Source organism: Ostrinia furnacalis, unplaced genomic scaffold (assembly GCF_004193835.3).
Source record: "Ostrinia furnacalis isolate ACB-3 unplaced genomic scaffold, ASM419383v2 OfSCF7471, whole genome shotgun sequence".
NCBI lineage: Eukaryota > Metazoa > Arthropoda > Insecta > Lepidoptera > Crambidae > Ostrinia > Ostrinia furnacalis.
The window spans coordinates 91625-109335 of record NW_021137710.1 but is presented as its reverse complement, the minus strand read 5'-3'; the positions used below and the strand labels follow the sequence as shown (position 1 = coordinate 109335).

The window sequence follows — 17711 nt, the reverse complement described above, 5'->3', positions numbered from 1 at the left end:
ATGGTGTCCTCGTACTATTTTCAGCCAATTTAGTTCCTACAGTCACGCACGCGAGAACTCTCGTTAATGAGTAGGTATAGGACCGGCGGCGGTTGCATGACGGGCGCGGCCGAGTCAAATGCCTCGAAAGATGCGCTCCGCCACGCTAAGAGCTTCCGTATTTGCACTCATCTGCTGGCAAGTAAGGTATTGTCACTCTCCAGAGGCACTAACTAGCGAGTGTAAATGCGGAGCCCTCGTTGACTGGTGATGTGAACAACTCTATTGCGTTCGGACAGCTCATAAAGTGTTAATTAAGGTGGTGTTCTCAACTGAAGTCCGGTCGCCGAGCAGATAGAATTTCATCCAATGACCCTAAACTACCCATCCTTATCGCTCGCGCGTAATTATATTGCTGTCGCGACTGCGACGGGCGTCCGCAGTGAATGTGCGAGCGCGACAGCAATATAATTACGCGTGAGCGGTAAGGATGTAGCTTGGGGTCATTAGACTTTATTAGTCTTAAATTTTGACAGCTCTTACGTGCCAATTGACTGGTGGCTGTGGTGGTGACCCCTACTATTTTGAGCCTGGTTAGTTCGGCCTACAGCCAGGCGGGCACCCTAGTGATCGAGTAGAGCGCCGGCGGCGGCTGTACCGCGGGCGCCGCATCGTCTGAATCAGATTCTTCGGAGGACACGCGTTCCGCAGCGCTGAGGGCCACCCGCGCGTATTCGTCTGTGTCGATGCTTTTGCAGAAGTGGATTGCGTATCTGTGAACGAATGTTAGACGTTATTTGCATGGTTTATAAAGACAAGTAAGAATAGCAGAACTCAAAAAGATTAGACACATTCAATCATTCATCTATTTGAACAACAGGTAACGAATACAGTAAACTACGCTCTTCAGAGGGCTTAGTGCGAGTTTACATCAAAGTCATCAAACGTCTTCACTAGTGACTGCGTATAAAATGACATTAAATGTATGACGGATTGTACAGCGCCCCTAACCAGGCCTGTTCATCTCCGCGAGTTTACATCGAAAACAAAACACGCACGATGGCCCACCTACAGGACACTATTCGACAAGGCCTCACATACGAGCGAACATTAACTCACGCACGCGTATTCTTGTGTATGATGGAAGAAAATAAAGAAAATGGTGTACTAAATACTGTGCAGTATTTAACTGCCTAAATAATAATAAAAACACAGAATGTACTTTTCTAAGTTGCCTCAAGACACTAAGAGGTAAATAAGTAGTTAATATTATTCATGCTAAATCATGTATTTCCTCCGCCATTTTCTGCAGTTTGGCACCTCACGTCACATCATTTTACCGAAGTACTTATTATTATTCTGTGGTAGTACTTATTATTATTCTGTGCCCTAACGGATACTTTGAAGAACTAAAATCTTCATAGATTTTTGTGACGCACTCGATGTCTAGGCCCCCAGATGTCAGCATTCACTTGTGAGGTCCTCTCATTTACTAGTGTCTAAGACAGTTCTACATAAGAATATAAACTCACAGTTTTAACTTATTTACCTGAGTTTTTCTCGTAGAACAGACTTGCATGAATATCTTGGCATCTTGAGAAGGAAGAAACAAGTGTAGCTCTCTGGTAAGAAGTGGTCTGGCGGTTGGTACTTGTCTAACACCTGCAGAAAAAAAAACAAGAGAACATGTAGCTTGGTAACAAAGGAATGATCTTCACAGTTAGATAAGGTCATTGACGACTAAAGCCCGGTCCGTGAGCACGTAGAATTTTGTCCAATGACCCCTAGCTACCCATCCTTATCACTCGCGCATATTGCTGTCGCGACTGTGCGACTGGCACCCGCAGTGAGTGTGCGAGCGCGACTGCAACATAATTACGCGCGAGCGATAAGGATGGGTAGCTTGGGGTCATTGGACAAAATTCTACGTGCTCACGGACTAGACTATACTGAACCATTGATATCGAGGAAAAGTTGAAAGAAACTGGCATAAGGTTCAAAATAAAAACTACCCGAAACAAATCTCGACCTTAACTCCATAGATATAACGACCATATTCTTTAAGTACCTGTAGCACAAAGTCCCTCTGCCGCGGGTCCTGCGGCGCGCGCGGCAGACGCGTGCGGCCCCACACGAAGCGAAGGAACAACGCGCGCTCGCCGCCCGATAGCTCCTCCATGACCTCCCAGAACCACTGCACTAGCGGCGCGTTTGGTTCTATGCCTGTGAACACAAAAACTTTTGAGTATTTTTTTACATATTCTATAAAGACCGGGTAGCTACTATAGGCTTTTCTACCATATAATTCAATCATTATTTCCTACTAATATAAATACCTACTGTAGCCAAGTCACTGAATTTAGTTTTATTGTTTTTAATAGTAATTGTTTTCTTAGGAAAATTTTTATTGAACTCATTTTTAATTAAATAAAACTTTCTTGACTCTCATCCAAACTGGAGTTGACAATATAAACCATAATTTATAGGCAAGGATCAACAGAAATATAATTCTCCCTGAAAACCACATTAGTTTTCACTTTTAGCGCTCACTAGTTGGAGCCATTGTAGATGATAATCATTTGCTATTGGCAAAAACAGTGGAGCCAACAACACAACAACGCTGCAACAGTAGGAGCACTATCTAGAGATGGGTTTCCACCCGGGTAAAAACCCACATGAGGGTAAAAACCCAATAAAAACCCGTTTCATTCCACCCGTGGGTGTTTACACCGGGTGAAAACAAATAATTTTATAATTATTTCAATTGGAGATACCAATTTCTTTATTTTTATTGAATTTTTCTCATTTAAGTTTATTGATTAATAAGTATTAAGTCAAAGGACATCATCCACGTTTCATATATTTTTTGTCCAAAATCAAAAGTGCCGGCCAACAAAAAAAGTGCTGTAGTCTGACAGAATACTACGACGCACAGTGGTGCTACAGCTTTGGTGTCATAGTAACAAATGCTAAGGCGGACGTATTCTGTCAGAATACAGCGCTTTTTTTTTATTGGCCGGCACTTTTGATTTTGGACCAAAATGGATGATGTCCTTTAACACTAATATGCATTTATATCGTGGCCAAATCATAAAATTGATCAAGTTATGATGATGTGACTAGAGATGGGTTTCCACCCGGGTAAAAACCCACATGAGGGTAAAAACCCAATAAAAACCCGTTTCATTCCACCCGTGGGTGTTTACACCGGGTGAAAACAAATAATTTTATTATCATTTTAATTGGTATCTTTTCTTTATTTTTATTGAATTTTTCTCATTTAAGTTTATTGATTAATAAGTAATAAGTCAAATTTAACACTAATATGCATTTATATCGTGGTCAAATCGTAAAATTGATCACGTTATGATGATGAGACCAATTATTTTATAAAATGATGTTATTTCAAGAATCGTTGAACCGATTTAGAGGAAATTTAGTAGGAACACAATAATTTGTGATCATGGCAAGGACATGGAGGGGGGGATGCCAAAGATGCCAAACTAAGAGAGACTCTTTGATGACATTACGGTATAAAGTTACAAATAACAACACCAACTACAAAGTAATTCTGCTTAAAAACTTGAAATCGAACCGCCCTTCCGCCACTGTAACGCATTGTAACGTTTTTCAAGACCTCCTCTCCCCCCAGATTGCTTTACGTAACACTAGAACGCCCCCTTAGCAACAAATACCACTTCTCACTTTAAAAAAACGCTATTTTTGTTTTCACCCACCAGAATGGGTGATAATGGGTAAAAACCGGGTTTTTACCCAAATCACCCAGTTTAAACCCAATCGGGTGAAATGGGTTTTTACCCACTACCCATCTCTAGCACTATCGCACTTGCACTCACCAAGATGGCGCCACTGAAGAGTACTGTCAATCACCAGTGGTGCCAACTATTAGGCACAAAATCGATAGCGGGCTCATTGAAATAAAAATGTGTCGATTAAAGTTCATAGCAGACTTATCAACTCGGAAAAGGATCAACACCGTATCGCCTTTCGCGTGCTGTCATCACCTTTCACGCGTCAAACGTCAAGCGAGGCGTTTACGTTACGGTGCGGAAAAGTGTGCGTTGCAGTATGGAGTTTCATACAAAGAATACTGACCTCGAGTTGATACGGTTACGATCCCTTTCCGGGTTGATAAATGTGCAATGTCCTTTACCCTCATTCTTTCATCACCTTTCACGCGTCAAACGTGAGGCGAGGCGTTACGTTACGGTGCGGATAAGTGTGCGTTGCAGTATGGTGTTTCATACAAAGAATACTGACCTCGAGTTGATACGGTTACAATTCTTTTCCAGTTTAATAAATGTGCGTTGACCTTTACCCTCATTCTTTATCTACGTACCTTTATAACTAGCGGAAGCCCTAAGCGCGTGTACAGGTATATCAGGCGAGCCGCACACTAGTGTTTCCAACTCCGCAGCCGTGAACAGAGCAATCAGTGGCGCGGGAACAACCCGGGACATACCGTCGCGCACCGCGCGCACTTGCTCGTCGAATTCGTGTAACCTAAGAGAAAAATGCACCTTAATAGATAGGCTATAATTGATTAAATTTGTTGCAGATTTAAATACAGGCAGCTATTCACCGTGACTACTTAATTTTCACTGCTTGGGTTTCATAGCTGTAGTAATGGCTATACTAGGGACAAGAAATGGGATTAGTCCGGCAGCTCAATTCTTCACTAGTGAAATAAATATTTACAGAACTATTCATAATGTAACAATCGTCTGTTTCCTCAAAAATATTTTATAATCGAAGAAACAAACTAAAGTCCGGTCGCCGAGCAGACTCACTGCGGTCGCCCGTCGCACAGTCGCGACAGCAATAAAGGATTGGTAGGTTGGGGTCATTGGACGAAATACTACGTGCTCGGCGATCGGACTTTAGATAGGACTGCAAAATTAGCTTGATATGCTTTTATGTTGATTTTTTAACACAATTTTACCTGTAATGCAACGCCAACTGCACATATTCATCCTTATTGTCTGGTGTCACTCGCTTATGTCGCGTAGAGAGAGGCACTTCGTGACCTGCTGCTGACGGTATCGAAAAAGGCAGTTCCAAGTTTTGAAGTTCCTACAAAACAGTATAACATTAAAAACATCTACAAATTAATGTAATATTTTTAGCTGTGACAACAGGTCTGTAAGCACTTACCTTGTTGTTTGGAGTCATATCCCTGATACACAACAAAGCTGGCAAGAAGTCTTTGTCAACTTCAGCCAAGTCTTGAGGCCGCAGCGGTTGGCCCGCTAGCTGTCTCCAAACACCCTCGGCGAGAGAAAGAGACAGCGGCGAGCCGGTTCTGATCGCGATGCCCATCAGCACACCTTTGAATTAAATTGAAGTTCAGTAAATGTTACACTATGTTACAAACTCAATTTTTAATTGCATAATAATAACAATGTAGACATTTTAAAAAAGTAAAAAAAAAACTAATGTAACTACATAATAATATGTGTACCTATGTAATCTTAGAACATCCATAATCGTGTGGAATAGCAATAAAGAATTGGAATTTGATGCCAAAATGTTCATCTTTATGTACTGTCACTATCACCCATATTCACAAACATTACTATGAGGTCTCACAGCGTGCGTGTACGCTAGGGTCACACACGAACCAATCACAGAGCTCTATTCTACGCTGTGCGTTCGATTTGCTGCTTCATTTAAGCAAGCATCGTTTGTGAATACGGGCGTAAGTGTCTAGTTTCGGATCAAAATAATAATGAATGAGGATAGGATCAAATCAGTCAAATAAAATCCTAATAAATAACTTACCTAGGAACCTGAAGCAGTTAAGATGCAAAGGCGTATTCGCCGTAGGGTTTAGCAAGAACGCGTCTCTCGACGCGCCGGCGTCCCCGCGCCCGTTAGGCGTGGCCATCAGAAGTGGGAGGGACCCGTTTTGTAGTTCCTCGCACATTTCCGCGATGCTCTCGCTGTAACCGCCTCCGCAGTCGTCCACGCTTTCACCTAGGAAATAAATGGAATGAAAGAACTAACACGACAAGGGAATAAATTGTTAATATGCAATATGCTTTTTATGATGTCATGGGGGGTTAATCTGGATCCAAGTCGCATTGGCGTGGAGCAATAATAGATATTTGCCTATTTCTTAAAAAAATATGAGACGTCCTCGTCACCACTGTTAAAATATGAGACGTGGGACGCGAGTGAAACAACTGCTTGCTACAGACACACTGGTTCATTTCTACAATATGGGTGGTGGTCACAAAATTTTGTTATGTGTAACTACCCACATACTTATGCAACAATAAATTACTCACTTGAGATAGAAGCCAAATTTTGCTAGTGTGTTTACGTGAATATAATATTATTTTACGAACCAAGCATTCTACAGTTATTGGAATTATTTTCAAAATACTCCCATCAAATGTTTGGTTCGAGAATTCCACTATGACACTTACCTACAAACTTGACCTTCCACACTCGATGCGGCAGTGCCAAGGCATCGTGCGTCAGGGCTGGCAACCGGGCCACCATTTGTCCGAATACAGAGCGCATTCCCGCCGCGCCTGCTAATCCGGAGCCCCCACGTCTGGCGCGGCGCGCGGCAACCCTGGATAACTCTACCACTGGCCCGTGCTGTCTCTCGCGGACCATTGTGGCCATAATTGCCTGCAGAATGGTATCAATTTAATGAGCTGTAACATGTTATTGATAATAATTTCCAGAAATTCTCATCGTCATTTAGTCTCGACTGCAGAAGAATGATCCTCTTTAATGTGGCAGAGGCAAATGGAGGTTTTGGCCTCCACTTTGCTCTGGTCCAACGGGTTGGCGAGGCCTGATATTAGTTACATTTCTGCTTTTGCGGCCTCTAACGACATCTTCAGGAGGAGTGGGTGTGGTCCTATTCTAATCTGCTGGAACTACACAGGAAATCTTTGTTATGAATTTTTAGGATTCTTACCTTTCTAAACGCCGCTTCTTTTACGCTGTAGAACAGTAATGTCCTCAATTGATCCAAGGGACCATCCAAAATCAGTAGTGGTAGATTCGGACAAACTAATTCAGAAAATTGATGAAGTAGCACCTAAAACAAGAAATTGTAAATCACATTTATTTATACACTATAAAGCACAGAATCAAAGTACAGTTGACACCACATCAAAATATACAGATTCGTTGTTAAGTACATAATGCCTAATTAACATTCTACTTCAACTGTAATCCTTAACACATCGAATAACAGCTATCTTTTCAAAAATACATCTTCAAATTAAACAAAAATCGAACTTACAGACATTCCCTTACACAAACCTTAATCAAATAAAAATACAGTTTAAAATCGGTATCCCTCTTACCAATCTATTGCAGATGAGGCTGGTAGCGAGGTCTCTGAGTAGATGGCACTCTAAAGGCGGCGGCGGCGGCGGTCGCGGCGCCCGCGCTGCTTCCACGCATAGCGCTACGGTGTGGGCGCTGCCGCAAGCCACGCGGGTCACCCGCTTGCCCTGATTGACAACATAAATAATTTTACATCAACAGGTAACTCACAAGAAATAAATACCTGAGTTGCTGTAGTGCGTGACAGACTAATATGAGATACATAAGTGTCAAAAACAGCATCAAAATAACTTCAGCGAAACAAAAGATAATCGTTGATAAACAAACACACATAAAAAATAAACTAGGTGAACTGAGAATCTGCTTATTAAATTTGGTTAAAAATATCAGAGAATATGTTAGTGACTATAGAGATAGCTCACAGCAAAGCGAACCCGTGAGGTCACTTCAGTATCAAGTTTTGCATTGTTCACATGTTACTTTATGAACATAGAAACCTGACAGTTATAGTAAAAAATGTAGTTAAACTTAAAATCCGCCGTATTGCAAAGATCATCACTCATCGTGATTCACAATGATGACCACGACCACTGAGAGCAAGAATGTACCGACTGGGAAGAAGAAAATTTAAAATCACAAAAATAATTGATACCGGAAAGTAAACATATCAGACATACCTGTAAAGCCATCAACAGCCGTGGTCTCTGAGCCGCGAGAGTGGTGCCGTCTCCCAGCTGACCCTCGTCGTTATCGCCCCACGTATACACTTCGCCCGTGTCCGTACACGCAACGCAGTGCAAGCTTCCTGTTAACGGAATAAAATATCGTAGGTAAAGTTTCAATTGTGGAAATCCAGGGCAAGCCTTTGTCCAGCAGTGGACGTCATTTGGCTGAAACGAGAAAGGTTCAATACTTCGAAAGCCTTGCAATCACCTGGATAAGTGAATAGACTCAATAGTTCTACAAACTCAACTAAAAATTCACAACATTTTTACGTAAATCATTCGGATATTTTGATTAACGTGTCTGTTGTTCTATGACTGCTTGCAAGTTAAGTGGCTTAAACTTGCTTATTGCTTATTTTATGGCATGTATTTAAATGATCTTTTTAAATTAGCAAAAACGGCAAATAAAAAAATCTATTTGGTCGTCTATTTTAATGGTTGATCCTCTTTCTTTGAGACATAAAATAAATAAAATCGATCGATATTTTAACCTCTTTTGAACTACGCAAAAAAAATTTGAGATGTAAAAATTATATCTGATCGTTACTTGTTGGTCCTCAAAAATAAAAGAAATGAGCACCAAATATTCAATATTGTGATACTTTTTTAAATAATTCGATTTGTATAAATTATTTTTTGTCTATATCAAATAATCTTCAAAATAATTATGTTATGGTACTTATTTTTATTAAGTTGTAGTCAAAGGATGGAAACTATTTAAAGGCACTTGATGTTCAAAGATTTTTTTTTATTAAAAAAGCATACTTAACACGTTCACACTGCGTTATCGGGTCGAATTGACCTTAGGTGCTGGATGCGTTGGTGCGGGATGGATATATTCGGTCTTTTCAGTAGTACGAAAGATAAATATTGTTTTGCAATTGTTTCGTCAAACACAGTAAATATTTGGAAAAAAAAAATTATCAGGTCCTTACGACCCGATGTCGCACTAAAAGTAAACAAATATCGTTTAGTGCTTTTATCGTGTCTAATCGACCCGTTGACAGATGACTTTATGGTCACTGATCACGGTCGAGATCGGTATACTAAGAGAAAATCAACCTTGCGATTTGAAAAAAATAAAGAGGTAAAAATTATGATGTCGGGTTCAGGGATGTCAGAAGTAAGAAATTATTTTACATAGCGCCTCTAGTCCCAAACTAAGCAAAGCTTGTAATTTAAACAAACAGGGCAATGTACTATTCTGCTTGCTTATTGGCCGCTAAGCCCTTGGCCAACTCAGTAACCAATGACGGACGATTGTTACTCAACCACAAAGTACCGCGTAAATTAAAAGATATTTTTTAATTAAAAATATTAACCAATAATATTTTTTGTTAGATCAAATATATTTTAAAGTTAAGTTATACATAGATCGAAATGTATTTATTAGGTGATCAATAATAAAAGGCAAACTTGATATAAAAATCATCAAATTAACAAAATTAAAGATCAATAACTAAAAAAGAGGATCAAATATTATTTTTGTTTACCAAATATTAAAAGAGTATACTAAACATAAATATTATGTTACCTTTAATGAAGATCATTCATAATTTATCCGTAGATCAACTAATATAGACCCAATAATTAATATAAAGATAAAATATAATAAAAAACATCATTTATTTTTAAAAGTGCACATACAAAAAAGATCAATTAGTTTTTAGAGGATCAAATAATATTGTCCCTTATTTTATTGGGTAACGTAACACTTACCAGTGGCAATAGAGACGATCATTTTCCCTTGCATGCCCGTGACACGCATCGGACGTCTCACGTGCTCGTAGCTGCCATGGCCTAATCTGTGGTAGTCGCCTTTACCCCTGTAAATAATCAGAATTATTAAAAACAAAACAAATACAAAAAACGTTAAATAAGACGATAGATAATCAAAATAAGGTACCAAGTGTAAACGCTTCCACATTGACACAAAGCAACAGAGAACTGAGATCCGCATTCGACTTTTATAACGCGTAATCCTTTTAGGCAATCAATCCTCATCGGTACTTTGCAACCTTCAGATCCTCCGCGGCCTGTAAATAAGACACAAAAGAGGATACATTTTTAGGCTCTCCACAAACTAATTGCAAATTATTCAGCCTTGATCGTAACAAGCGCAGTCACGTCACCACGTTCATGTCAAACTTCAGCACAATAGTTTTATCCGACTTTCTCATTGACTATGAATATGATAAGAGTGTAAAAGAACACAGAGGGAATACTTTTCAATAAATTTTGTAAATAATTCTTCTTACCCAGTTTCCCATAGTCACCATCGCCCCAAGACCAGACGTTGTCGTCATCCGTAATGCAAAGAGTTTGCGCGTCGCCAGAACCGCAAGCGACATCAATCACGCGGTACGTCGAGAGGGCTTCCACCTAAAAATTACAATTAATATATTCCTATTAAGACCCAATAATATTTCGCAACGAAAAGAGGAAATCAAATTAATGTGCCTGGACGCATCCAGGATTAGGTGCATTATAAAACGACGCAAAATAAAATTCAAATCTAGCCTGTAGTCAGTAGGACTTAAATAATAATCAAACATGCCTAAGCTTGATTTAAGTTTTGAGAGTCGTAAAAGTCGCAAAGTGGCACTGCGCATGCGCTGCTACGGTCAATGTAGCACTGCTAAACGAAACACTCCACTACAAATGACTAAAAAAGACGCTTAATAGCGCGACGTACAGTGCCTCGCCGCGCTATTCAAATATGATCCCTTACTTATAGAAAAACATACCATCTTAGGCACGAGCTGGTCTTCCGAGTCCCCATGTCCAAGTCGCCCGTATCGGCCTTTACCCCATGTGTAGATACGGCCTCGAGCGGTGAGGCACGCAGAGTGCGCGCCGCCGCAAGCTATCGCTACCACCTCCAAGCCGGCCAGCGCTGTTATGAGCTTGGGACGATCGTAGCTCCTGTGAAAGCGATGTACAGTTGACAGATATCACTTAAAGAAGAAATTTTGGACCCTGCATTATTTTAGATTTAAAATTAGGTGCGTTATAGATAGACAAAACCCTGTGCTGATATCGTTTCTAGTGGATAATGTCTCGTTCTCAACTGTACAGCATATTTCGTAACTTATTTGATATTTGTTACTCAATGAATTTGTTTTCATGTTCACTAGGTATTTATTTTTAAGGCGATTAGAGTCCTCAATCCGCGCCAAATGGGCATTTTGTAAAGCCTACTCCTCTTTTACTGCTGGATAGAAATAGTTGAAAAAAATATATGTTATACAACAGTTCAAGGACTACATTTGTGACGTTTGAATTTTCGCTACGTTTCTTTGTTTTGGATTAAAAAAATAAATACGGGACATCGATTTTTTACTTAAATTCCCTACTCCTCCAAAACGGCTATGTTAATTTAAAAGATTTTTGCACGAATAGATTAGGAATTCTTTAATCTTTAAATGACACGTTGCGATTTTCAATCGAACATTACTTTCATTCATAAATTTAACTTTTGATAAATTCCGAACGTTTTGCTGTGGAGGGGGCCTTCGCGGGGTGCGGGCGGCAGTCGGCCGCTGGCCTTCAGACGGGGAGGTTGTGTCACTCGCTGCAAACTGACATTAGCGATCAAAATGATTTTTTTCTTTGGCTGAGTTGCACCACCTGACGTGACCTAACTTTGACCGTAGCTTTGGCAAACTGACATTAGCGATCAAAATGAATTTTTTCTTTGGCTAAGTTGCACCACCTGACGTGACCTAACTTTGACCGTAGCTTTGGCGATAACCGGTGTTTTTTGTATGGAGTTAGACAGATTTTTGACGCTTGTCAAAGTTGAAGTAAGATGGTGCAACCCAGCTTTTGTTCGACAATAGATTTTATGTCAGAATTGTTCATAGAGTACGTGCAGTCAGATGATACAATTGAATTATGACGCGCTCAGACGCTATTTTCTACCTGAATAGAATCTATTAGTGTAAAAAAACTATAATTGACTCCGAAACAACTGCACTAGATAAATACAAGTAGAAAAATTATTAAGTTATTTATTTACTAGGCCTTTGCAATCAGTATCCAAATTAGGAGCTAGTCAGAATCTGTAACTTAATCGGGTATGCGGGTGTCTATGGGCGACGGTAATCATTTACCAACAGGTGATTCGTTTGCTCGTTTGCCTCCTGTCACATTAAAAAAATTAAGATAAAGTGATATTGAATTGTTCTATAGAGCTTATTAAAAAATTTGGATACTGATTACAAAATTAGCCATTTTCCGAGTCGGTGGCAGCCTACCTTTTGGTGAGTCGTTTTGGAGTTGGTTTTAATTTTTAGTGAAATTAATCTATTTCAATTTGAAATCCTCTTATAAGGTGATGAATTTTAGGAGCATGTCATGAAACCAACATTATTAGCATACAAGAGCTTGTTTTTAAAAAAATCTTTTTATTTATGATGGGGAATTTACTGCGGCGTAGTAGCAGAGATTTTCCGTTTGTAGATCGTAATAATTTCGAAGAATAGGGATGTTTCGTGGATAAAGCAAGAAAGTAGCAAGAGTTTGAACTTACCAAAAACAAACTCTAAATGTATTTTTCACATTTTTAAACATGAAAATTTAAAGAGATGAAGCGCACCAAAGTTCAGAAGATGAGGCACATGACGTCAAGGCATGCTTAAAAATGTGGCGATTTGTGTCGTCACGCGGAATTTCATCGCATCATATTATTATCTTCGTAATTACTTGTTTAATTGACAAATAAAAATATCCTGTGTCCAATATTTTTTGATAATGTAAAATTGACGGACCAAAAGTATTTTTTTAAGAAACTAGCCTATTCTTATGGCCACATTCCAGCTCCATCATCAGACCCTGCAATTTTTAGAAAATTGTAATGAAATTATTTAGGTATAATATTTTTTTTTTATGCAATGCAAGGCAGGTATTTGACCACAATCGCACCTGATGTTAAGTGGGATGCAGTCTAGGATGGTACATATCTGCCCTGTAAGTGCTTATTCACTCTCGCCTTGAAGAGGCCCGGATTAATTTTTTTTATAGTTTGGATTATAATAAATAAATACAAATCAAACGAGCCTAAACTCGATGGAATCGTTTAATCCCGGAGTTGCTATGGGGCCACTGGCATTCCAGCTCTACCATCAGATCAGCTCCATGTCATCACAATATTCCATTGTCACCCGAATTACATGTATATCCGAAATTTTAACTCAATCAATTGATGAAGGATTTCTAATAAAAAGACAAATACATTTTCAGTTTATTTTTCATAAGTGACACAGAGAGAATGACAATAGACAAAAGCAGAAACATTTGCTTTTTTAGGCCATAGACAATACTAGGTACTAATGCGTTCCAATACTTCCAATAGGGATGATGACTGGGTAATGAAATCGAAATTCTAATTAGTCCGTCAGACAGATAATTAGAAAATATTAGACCCATATTTTTTAATTTTTTCCATAATCGAATAATTACAGTATTATTTGAGTTGAAATCTCGCGTGACGTCACATTTGAGTAAAACTTCTACTCAAGCGTGGCGTATCGCGCCATTTCAACTCGATGTAGCACTGTTATTATTTAATTATGAAAGAAAATATGGATTTTGTTATTTTTATTAAATACCTTTACGCCTGAGTTAAATGACACCGACATCAAGGTTCATCAATTTAAGTTTAAAATAATAGGCAGTAATGTATGAAGAAAGAGCTTCTATTCTGTATCTACCTATGCCCGTGTATTTTTGATCGGTGTCAAATCGGAGTTTTTGGTGCGGGGTACGCGGGTGTTGCTCGCGGCGTGAAGGTCAAACGCCCAAGGTCATTGAGGACTCTAATCGCCTTAAGTAGCCAGTCACACAATAAGTGGAAAAACTTACACTCGATTACCATGTCCCAGTTTCCCGTCTTCTCCCTCGCCCCAACTGTACACGTCGCCATCCGACGAAAGTGCTAAACAGTGTTTTCCTCCAGAATTGCAGGCAACCTTGTATAAACACAAAAAAAAAACAATTTAGCTTGTTAAGATTATAGCTTAATGCAAATAACACAGAAAATATGCAACGTGTAGATAGTATTCCTGCTATAATAATGTTATTTAATTAAAACAGTTACATACCTTTGTGATAAAAACATGTTGTATCGAGGCCAAAAGAGTCGGTTGCGAAACAGAGTCGATGCCACCGATGCCCAAACGTCCACCGGCTCCGTAACCTAGAAAGGATATTCAATAAGTCAACATTGTAAAATGTATTGTTTATATCCTTAGCTAGAAATTACACCCAGAAACTCAATCTCCATTTCGAATACTGATAACATCAGAATGACGTTGTTAACCCAAATACACATGGATGGAGATGACCTAGCCGCCCTTGGAACTTAGTCTATAACACGTACCAGTAGCATACACTTTTCCATCAGGCGTCACAGCGAAGAGCGTTTGTTCTCCACCAACTAACTGCACCGGGTTGAGTGCGGCTAGTGCATGGCAAGGTGTAGGCGTGCGCACTATAGCGCCCTATACGCCACCAGGCCTGGCTCACTCCGCGCGGTACATCCGATAATTACCTACAGCGAAGCGCCCCGCCGGCGGGTATTATATCAGTCGAGTGTCACGCGCGCTCGTCAGGACGCTGACGTGCGTTGTAGTACCTAATTCTATGATCGAAGTATTATTTAAAAATGGACATAAAGAGAAAGAAATATTATTGTGCGGCGTTCGGGTGTTTAAATTCGAAAAGAAATATACCGGATTTATCTTTTTTTTCGCTTCCCAAAGATGCTGAAAGGTATGTTGGCCATGCAGGTAATCAATAATTCTTAGCTTAGGATAGTATAGGAACCTAACCTACCATGACTACTGCTCAGAATGCGTTCGTTCGTTTCAGCCAAAAATGACGTCCACTGCTGGACAAAGGCCTCTCCCAAGGTTTTCCATAATGAATGCGTACTTACCTACATACGTACCTCATTACAAATAAGTAGATTAATTATTTTTTTACTAGACACTACTAGACAGCAACCCTAACAGCGTAAGAAGAGTTGAGAGGCACGCGATAGAAAGAGACAAAACTTGTAGGTGAATAAAATTGTAGGTACGTAGTGCTGTGCGAGCTGAATTCCACTGTATCGCGTCGTAGCAAGACTCGCATTTATTTAAATCGTCTTGCGGAGTAATCCTTCTGTACCTGTACTATTACTTATTCTGTGACGCCACCTAGCAGCCCACGTGACAGTTACCTTAGCTGTTCTTGGAACTTAGTCTATGACACGTACCAGTAGCATACACTTTTCCGTCAGGCGTCACAGCGAACAGCGTTTGTTCTCCACCCACTAACTGCACCGGGTTGAGTGCGGCTAGTGCATGGCAAGGCGTGGGCGTTCGCACTTTAGCGCCCTCTACACCACCCAGCTGTGATGGTTGATGCCCTATCTGTCCTCGGAACTAGTCTATAAGACGTACCAGTAGCATAAACTTTGCCGTCAGGCGTGACAGCGAAGAGCGTTTGTTCTCCACCCACTAACTGCACCGGGTTGAGTGCGGCTAGTGCATGGCAAGGCGTGGGCGTGCGAACTTTAGCTCCTTCCACGCCGCCTAGTTGCCCACGTGGTTGTAACCCCAGTTGTGTTTGAAACTAGTCTATAATACGTACCAGTAGCGTACACCTTGCCATCAGGCGTCTCAGCAAAGAGCGTTTGTTCTCCACCCACTAATTGCACCGGATTGAGCGCGGCGAGAGCGTGGCAAGGCGTGGGCGTGCGCACTTTAGCTCCTTCCACGCCGCCTAGCAGCCCACGTGATAGCTGCCCTAGTAGTCCTTATAATACGTACCAGTAGCATATACCTTGCCATCAGGCGTCACAGCGAACAGCGTTTGCTCCCAGCCCACCAGTTGCACCGGGTTGAGTGCGGCTAGTGCATGGCAAGGCGTGGGCGTCCGCACTTTAACGTCCTCTACTCCACCCAGCTGTGATGGTTGATGCCCTATCTGTCCTTGGAACTAGTCTATAAGACGTACCAGTAGCATACACTTTTCCATCAGGCGTCACAGCAAAGAGCGTTTGTTCTCCACCCACTAACTGCACCGGGTTTAGTGAGGCGAGAGCGTGGCAAGGCGTGGGCGTGCGCACTTTAGCGCTCTCTATACCACCCAGCTGCCCATATGATAGCTACCCTAGCTGTGTTTGAAACTAGTCTATAACATGTACCAGTAGCATACACTTTTCCATAAGGCGTGACAGCGAAGAGCGTTTGTTCCCCGCCCACCAGTTGCACCGGGTTGAGTGCGGCAAGGGCATGGCATGGCGTGGGCGTGCGCACTTTAGCGCCCTCTACATCACCAAGCTGTTATGGTTGATGCCCTATCTGTCCTTGGAACTTAGTCTATGACACGTACCAGTAGCATACACTTTTCCATCAGGCGTCACAGCGAAGAGCGTTTGTTCTCCACCCACTAGTTGGACCGGAGTAAGCGCGGCAAGGGCATGACTAGGCGTGGACGTGCGCACTTTAGCGCCCTCTACATCACCAAGCTGTTATGGTTGATACCCTATCTGTCCTTGGATCTATAAGAGTCTATAAGACGTCTATAAGAAGAGTATATAAGGGTCTATAAGACGTACCAGTAGCATACACCATTCCGTCAGGCGTGACAGCGAAGAGCGTTTGTTCTCCACCCACTAACTGCACCGGGTTGAGCGCGGCGAGATCGTGGCAAGGCGTGGGCGTGCGCACTTTAGCTCCTTCTACGCCACCAAGTTGCCCACGTGACAGTTACCTAAGCTGACCTTGGAACTTAGTCTATGACACGTACCAGTAGCATACACTTTTCCATCAGGCGTTACAGCGAAGAGAGTTTGTTCTCCACCCACTAACTGCACCGGGTTGAGTGTGGCTAGTGCATGGCAAGGCGTGGGCGTCCGCACTTTAGCTCCTTCCACGCCGCCTAGTTGCCCGCGGTGGTTGTGGCCCCAGCCGTATACGGCGCAGCCGAGCGAGCCGCCGCTCCACCAGCCTGTCCAGTCTTCGGGACGCCTAGAATTGAGTAGATACCATAAACCAATCATTTCTAGGGACAACTTTTCTAACAGATAACTAATTCTAGTCTAAAAGAACACAATAAAAGGTGAGGTATGTGAGCGGCACGGGAGGGGTGACATTGACATATTATGACGTGACAAGGCATACAAATTTGAAGTCTCGCTGATGCTACATTACAAAAAACCGTGCTAATCCCATACCTCAGGCACTGATTGAGACTGAGTTAAACGATAGACCTATATTAAAAAGAAGAATGTCAATGAGGGTTATTTTTAACATGACATTGACAGATATGTCAAATTCCATCATTCACGCAGCATTTGGACCTCGCGTCTACGTATTGCCATCTGGCGGATTTTTCAATCGCGAAAACCCTCATTGACTGGTGGTATCAACTGGCTATGGTTGAATGCGACAGTGACAAAAATGTATTTTTTCTATAACTAGCTGACCCGGCGAACTTTGTTCCGCCTCAATGGCAATAAATAAGCAGACTTTTTTTTAATTTCGAACGGGATAAAAAGTATCCTATGTCCTTCTCCTGGCTCTAAACTACCTCCCGGACAATTTTCAGCTAAATCGGTTCAGCCGTTCTTGGTGTTATAAGCGAAGTAACTAACACGACTTTCTTTTATATATATAGATA

At 41.1% G+C, this 17711-nt stretch overlaps 1 protein-coding gene across 1 annotated transcript in view; it reads right to left on the bottom strand.

Moving 5' to 3' along the window:
- Nucleotides 1-446: 446 nt before the first annotated feature.
- HERC2 (E3 ubiquitin-protein ligase HERC2) overlaps nucleotides 447-17711 on the bottom strand; it is a 57274-nt gene continuing 40009 nt past the window's right edge. Inside the window, exons 72-89 of the mRNA XM_028321133.1 lie at nucleotides 16839-17059; nucleotides 14144-14238; nucleotides 13905-14011; nucleotides 10787-10964; nucleotides 10298-10421; nucleotides 9946-10075; nucleotides 9759-9865; nucleotides 7992-8119; nucleotides 7332-7481; nucleotides 6938-7060; nucleotides 6432-6642; nucleotides 5782-5976; nucleotides 5155-5327; nucleotides 4943-5073; nucleotides 4340-4503; nucleotides 2048-2202; nucleotides 1529-1641; nucleotides 447-752 (exon numbers count right to left, since the gene is read on the bottom strand). Of these exons, the coding sequence (XP_028176934.1) occupies nucleotides 584-752; nucleotides 1529-1641; nucleotides 2048-2202; nucleotides 4340-4503; nucleotides 4943-5073; nucleotides 5155-5327; nucleotides 5782-5976; nucleotides 6432-6642; nucleotides 6938-7060; nucleotides 7332-7481; nucleotides 7992-8119; nucleotides 9759-9865; nucleotides 9946-10075; nucleotides 10298-10421; nucleotides 10787-10964; nucleotides 13905-14011; nucleotides 14144-14238; nucleotides 16839-17059 (2674 nt within the window). The 3' untranslated portion in view covers nucleotides 447-583. The remainder of the gene's footprint in view (nucleotides 753-1528; nucleotides 1642-2047; nucleotides 2203-4339; nucleotides 4504-4942; nucleotides 5074-5154; nucleotides 5328-5781; nucleotides 5977-6431; nucleotides 6643-6937; nucleotides 7061-7331; nucleotides 7482-7991; nucleotides 8120-9758; nucleotides 9866-9945; nucleotides 10076-10297; nucleotides 10422-10786; nucleotides 10965-13904; nucleotides 14012-14143; nucleotides 14239-16838; nucleotides 17060-17711) is intronic.